General features: G+C 34.0%; 1 protein-coding gene across 1 annotated transcript; it reads right to left on the bottom strand.

Moving 5' to 3' along the window:
- Window positions 1–3,146: 3,146 nt before the first annotated feature.
- Window positions 3,147–6,307, bottom strand: LOC147396799 (callose synthase 2-like). The gene is made up of 2 exons (XM_086449420.1): window positions 5,691–6,307; window positions 3,147–3,416 (listed from the first exon to the last, which is right to left on the bottom strand). The coding sequence occupies exons 1-2, from the start codon at window positions 5,878–5,880 to the stop codon at window positions 3,283–3,285; spliced, it is 324 nt and encodes a 107-aa protein (XP_086305546.1). The 5' UTR covers window positions 5,881–6,307; the 3' UTR covers window positions 3,147–3,282.
- Between the last annotated feature and the right edge of the window lie 398 nt (window positions 6,308–6,705).

Raw genomic sequence — 6,705 nt, 5'->3', positions numbered from 1 at the left:
AGCCTTGGGTTATTGTATTAATGTTATAAACCTTTGGGTCTTTATAAATCATGTAACCTCAAACCTAAGTCCATTATTAAGCACAATATTAAGTCAAAATCAAAGAGACTACTGACCAAGACTTACCTAATTCTCAAGAAGCTATTTATCAAGACTTACCTAAATTCTCCTATCACCATTCCATTTACCTTGCCACCTCAACTCACACCTCTTTTGCTCACCATTTCACCTCTTCAAATCCTATAAATAATCCCCAAGTCTAGGCCAAAAGATGACACCTTAATCAAACCATCTTTCCCTTCCTTCTTTAAGTTTCATTTCACTTGCCCTCAATGTTCGCCATCTCGCACCTCATTCTCACCCATTGTCCCCACCATTTCAACCTCTTCAAATCCTATAAATAACCCCCAAGTCTAAGCCTAAATATGACACTTTAACACCTTTAACTGATCTTCATACTTTTATTACAACTCCATGATAACCTTATTTGTTCTTACAACATACTTGAAGTTAAAACTAAAAATGAAACTTAAAGAAGAGGAAAAATAAAGTTTGGCAAAATTGAGGTGCTGAAGTGTCATCTTTTGACTTAGACTTGGGGTTATTTATAGGATTTAAAGAGGTGAAATGGTGAGGGACAACGGGGTGAGAACAGGGTGTAAGGTGAACATTAAGGGCAAGTGAGTTGAGGTGGTAAGATAAATGGAATGATGATGAGAGAATTTCGATAAGTATTAATAAATGGTCTCCTAAGAATTAGGCAAATCTTGGTCAATAATCTCTTTGATTTTAACTTAACATTGAACTTAATAATGAACTTGGGCTTGCGGTTACATGAGTTATAAGGACTCAAAGGCCTTTTACAATATTAATACAATAGTCCAAAGCTTTAACTTGAGTTACACAAGCCTTATTTATTCAAATCCAATCCAGCCATGCCACGACTCAATTATCACTTATTTGGTTGCATTTTCTGATCTTAGTTTCTTTATCAAATTTGTAGATTTTTTCGTTATGTTTCAAACAAATCCGAATTTACTCAATTTCGACATTGGAGTAGAAAGTTATGCTCATTTTACAAACGTTGTGCAGAAACCCATATCATCAATATTGCACTCGGAAAAAAGGATGATTTTAGCATTTTCTAATTTCTTTGATGTAACTTTTCATACTATATTCCTTCTCATTTTAATTACGGTTCTGTGGAAAATAATAAACATCATTTATTACTTCTTAAAATTTACATTTTAGCAATATTTTCGGAAAATATAAACGTGATGATGTTTGTACGTCCATTTTGGTAATTCTTTGGTTATTAACCGAAAATCCTATTACCTTCACATTTATTAGATACTAGAAAAGCATGTTTCTAAATACCAATCAGTTGGGTTGGGCACGGGTAGGTGTTTGTCAAGTGTGGCTTGGACACGATTTGATCCCCAACCTGTCTCAACCCGCTCGAGTTGCAACCCTATCAAGCATCACCGAGAAGGTCTCATATATATATAAACTCGAAAAGATTGGATGATTTTCTACAATAAAAGATTAACCCAATTATGAATATAAGAACCTCATGCAAGGAGTGCTCCTTCCCTAACCCTATTGTTCTACCCCATCACTAGCATTCTTCAGATTATTCAAGCCGACATATAGGCTAGGTGTGAGGGGATCAAGTAAATAATGATTTTGAGAGATCATTTTTCAACATTGGGGCCGTCATCCAATTTTAAAGATATTTGACCAACAGGTTGACAAATGGGAGTGTCCAAAAGAAAATTATATCAAACTGAACACTGATAGATCCTTATTGAATGAAGGTGGGGGCCTCAGGTTTATAGAAAATGATTATCAAGGGAGATTTCAGTTTGTAGGTAGCAATAGTTCCTCTTTCACTGATATCCCATCAATTGAATTGCAGGCGATGTTAGAGGTATTAAAATTGCCTCTTATCATAAGGGTTCCTCTAGACTGGAGGTGAGTTAAGCTTCTCGATATGTTATCCATTGTCTTAATAGTAAGATTGAGACATTGTGGAAGCACCTTCTCCTCTTAATATCCATTAAAGAAAATTTTCGAAGATTCATGAGCATTAGATTTTGTTGGTGACTGTTAGTGGGATAAGGTTTATTCCCTTGTCACATCCTTCCTTTCCCCTTTTATAATAATCTCCATCAATCCAAAGAAGCCAACTGGGAATCCAAAGATCCAGCCTTCGCCTCCACATCAACACCATCTGTCTAAAAGTACAACTGGCATTGCAGCATTGGTCCCACTCGCTCTCATTTGAATCATCTCGATTATCTCCACATGTCGCCTTTTCATAAGTCTACCCCTTAACTGTCTCTGCATGACCATACATATAGTTGTCCTCGCATGCTCCCTCTTAACGGTCAGGAAGCTTCCTCAAACAGCCCTCATGCGATTGGCCTTTCGGTTTGTTACGTTGTTGGGCAAATGTTGCTTAATTGCCACCTGTATTGGCCACATCGTATCCCCTCCAATATGTCCATTATGTTGCCACAACATACACTATTACGGTACCACGCGGTATTGACTAGGATCACCAATTACACCATCGTTATGACCCTAATACAGATTTTTATTTGCTTGGAGAGAATTGAATAGAACTGCAGACTGGTTGTCCAAGAAAGGGGTCTCAAATCAAAACTTGTCCATTCTTGTAGACTTAGTTAACATCCCCTTGAGTTATCTTTAATTTTGTAAGAGGATTTAACTTGAATTTTTTTTTAAGGCTCTAGCCTCCAATAGCCCTTGCTTATCGATATATATATATATAAATTAGAACTAGGATTAGATGTGCTCCGATACTATGTGAAGAATATAGTTCAAAGGTTAGAGAAGAGAAGAGCATAGATGAGAGAGAGAGAGAGAGAGAGAGAGAGAGAGAGAACTTAGGTTTGGCCTCCTCTATGGCTGTATATATCACATTAATAGAGCATAAACATAAGTTCTAGGCCCAAGACACTACATATGAACATAAAAATAAGAACCCCAACAATAACCAATCAAGAAGACCATTTAGTAGTTACCACGTACAATGGAGGCAATCACACTGACATGAAATAAATAAAAGAATACAATGAATTTCTTTAATTTATGTAGTGATAGAAAATGACAAAAATGATCCCCCTTTTTTCCATTAAATCAACTAAAGATGAAACCGTATAAAGATATTGTTTGGCAAAACATTAAAAGTAACTCAATAACATTACATGATATGCAAGCAAACATCTAAATGATGAAAATTAGATGCAGTCATATCTAGTAATACATAGAAGGAAACATAATGTTTACCCTTTCTAGACGTTGCAAAAGTGCAGTCTTAAATTGACGAACACCTCGTCCACTAGATGTAGGGTCTAACCTGTGAGCTTTCTCAAATGCGTAGAACCGACCTATTTCCAACACCAGCATTCATAAGCATAACAATAAATAATCTATCACAAAAATATATATAACAATAAATTATGTATATTATTTTTATAGGTATACTATACATAAAATAAAAACCCATCATAATCGGCCCATATCATTTTTATAATTTAAAACTTCATCTCAACCATAGTTAAAACTTTTGGCAAGACGTGTAAGGTTGGAAGTCTTGCAGACATAATTTCATGCCAGCACAATTCTTTTTGGCTGAGAGAGGAACGAAGAATTGACCATTTCGGAATGTTTAGGTTGATACTATTTCGATTTTTCTCTTGATCAAAACATTGCATCAAAAAAAAATCTGAAACCTAGAATACACCTAGTTGCACCTAGCTGTTTATACATGCATAAAGAAATATAACTGTTTAACCCATAAAAAAAAAAAAACATATAGACCCGTTTTATAGTAAAATCTCAATTTGTTCCATGTTTACGTTACCCCCAATGTTAGTAATCGTCATATTTTTCTTGGTAGGAAACTGTTCGTGTAATAGGTTATAACTTATATTGACATGTGTCGGATTCCTGCACTGCATAAACGCTAGTGTGACACTTCCATTTTTTTTCTTTCCATATTGCAAGAGATTGATTAGCATTTATCACAGGCTGCAAACCCTATCCTTTACAATTGAGGATTTACTTACAGAGATATAACAATATATTATGTATATTCACTATTATGGGTATAGAATAGATACCATAAGATATCCTATCATCTAAATTCATCAATAACACTATTACTATACAAAACTTTAGACCAAATGTGGTTTAAACTTTTGGAAAGAGGTAAAGGTTGGAAGTGTTGCAAGGTTAGAGTAAACCGCAGTGTTTATTCATGCGCGACGAAATCAAATTGTTTAATATAAACTCTCAATTTTTATTTTTATGTTTACATGCCCACATGTTAGTTAATAGCATAGTATTAAACTTCGACAAAGTCCAATATATATACCAAAATATTTCTATTTCCACAAGACCCAACACAAAATTTAACCAACAGATACCTTTTATATATATTTTGGTCAAAACCCTTATCCATTTTGTGAAATGTTTCATGAACTGAGAATTATGACCAAAACAACCAAATTTTATGTATAAATTGGCAAGATTTCAGTGGAAATATTTTGATCGGGGATAAACTTCAGCTGAAATATTATTTCCTGAAAAAATATTCTAAAAATATTGATAAATTTCATAAAAATAACAAAACTTATAAATTATTTATACATTGGAGTACACATAATATTCAATTATTAGTATAAGAGTCAAGTGTGTTAGAATTAGTTAGGTATCTATATCATCTCATTTTGAAAAGTTCTAAGCATATTATTAATACATTCATATAAGCACGCGAATATAATCATTTCATGTTATAATTAGTTGAATATATTAGTGTTCATTCATACAATAAAAATATAATAATGCACGAATATAATACTTGATAATCTGTTTATTATGCAAGTCTTTTACACATTAAGAAACATGTAGTTAGTGTGAAATTAGCATTCTCATTTCCATACATACTAGTTTTCTACTCGCGAACTCCCAAATTGCATTTACTAGTAGTGGAAATGTGGACTGTTATTAATTTTCATTTCCACACTTCTTATGGCTGTTTATTCTTTTTATGGCTTATAACTTCGCTTTAATGCCCAATTTATCATTTTCTAAAAGCATTGCCCTAACACTTCATGATGGACACTTGTCCTAGAAATGGTGTTTCGGTAATTTACCAATATGCATCTTTCCTTGCCGATTACCAAAATACCCTTATAGCAAACAGGTGTCGAGTCTATGAATCATTGGTGCTTTTTGTATTATCCTTCTATGAATATAAATAAAGGAATTTTTCCTATTTTTGAGATTTTAATAAACATGCATTGGTCCAACCGAATTGCATCGAGGGTCTGACCATGGTTGGACCAATTTGACAAATATTCAATCTGATCTGTGGGTTTTGTATATTTACACTCTTAATTCCAAACATGAAATTATAAGATAATCTTTGCTATTATATAACTTAATAAAGTCTTGCATCGAACAATCTGAGTGTTTGATTTTAACTTCATATATAGTCGTACTTTTTAATAGTCTTAGTGTGTAATTTAGTGAGATTATATTGCCATACCAACTTTTTTCTAAGAACACCCCACATCATGGGGTGCTCTTAGTAAAAGTTAGTGTGTAAATGGGTTGGAAGCTCGCTTAATTAAAGCGAACTAGAGAGAATAACTTACAGAGATAAGCAACTCTAGGGTTGCTGGATTCGACTTCATTGGCAACACGAAGGATCGGAGCAATCTCAACAAGCGAAGATGGTACAACCTCACTATCGAAGATCGAAGATTCTCCGAGATTTCCAGCAGTTTGAGTCCGCATGATCCGCCTCTGAGGCGGCGGATCAGTACCTCTTCTACTAGCAGACATCTTGAAACCCTAACAAAGAACACCCCAAAGAAGCCTTTTTCCTTGTTTGAACCTAACCACACATTTTGAGCTTAGAAATGAAGTAGATTACAGATGAAATAGAGTTCAAATCGCCATTAGAAAGAAGAGAGTTCTTAGATCTGTTGCAGATAAGAGTACCAGAGAACACGAAAACCCTTAAGACGAAGTAAAAGCAGAGAGAGAGAGAGTGTGTGTCTGCTTTAAGCAACCTTTAGTAGAAAGGAATAAAAGCTAATGAAGCAGATTACAGATGGAATAGAGTTCAAATCGCCATTAGAAAGAAGAGAGTTCTTAGATCTGTTGCAGATAAGAGTACCAGTGAACACGAAAACCCTTAAGACGAAGTATAAACAGAGAGAGAGAGAGTGTCTGCTTTAAGCAACCTTTTGTACAAAGGAATAAAAGCCAATGAAAAGAAGACTTGTGGGCAGGAAAAATAAAGAAGTAAAATCTAGTTTTTTGCTGATAAAAGTTTGTCCAGTTTGCAAGATTTAAGTTAATATTACTGAAATACCCCTACTGTTTGAGTCTGAAATTAAGATAATGATGGAAGGAGTCCATTGCTCTGCACTACATAACATTGAGCTTTGTATTTAAAATAAATAATAATTTAAGCTCATAGTTAACAATTCAGTGTACGGTAAAAAATTACAAAATTGATTGGAGTACGACTGTAAATATATATTTAGCAATTCATTTAAATATTTGATCAAAACATCGAAAAACGAAAAAATGTGCGATACGAGAATGTTTCGGGTTCTATTCAAGTTCAATACTCTAAAAAACTTTCAAAATTTTGTTTTA

This window comes from Akebia trifoliata, chromosome 8, assembly GCF_017979445.1.
Source record: "Akebia trifoliata isolate Shusen 1 chromosome 8, ASM1797944v1, whole genome shotgun sequence".
Lineage (NCBI taxonomy): Eukaryota > Viridiplantae > Streptophyta > Magnoliopsida > Ranunculales > Lardizabalaceae > Akebia > Akebia trifoliata.
The sequence above is the reverse complement of the archived record's forward strand: the minus strand, read 5'-3'. Positions and strand labels throughout refer to the sequence as shown.

What these genes read in the sequence shown, in the direction of transcription:
- LOC147396799 (XM_086449420.1), bottom strand. Translation starts at nt 5,880, where the DNA reads ATGTCTGCTAGTAGAAGAGGTACTGATCCGCCGCCTCAGAGGCGGATC. An exon ending in CCCTAGAGTTGCTTATCTCT is followed by an intron (nt 3,417 to 5,690) that starts GTAAGTTATTCT and finishes TGTTGGAAATAG; the next exon opens with GTCGGTTCTACGCATTTGAG.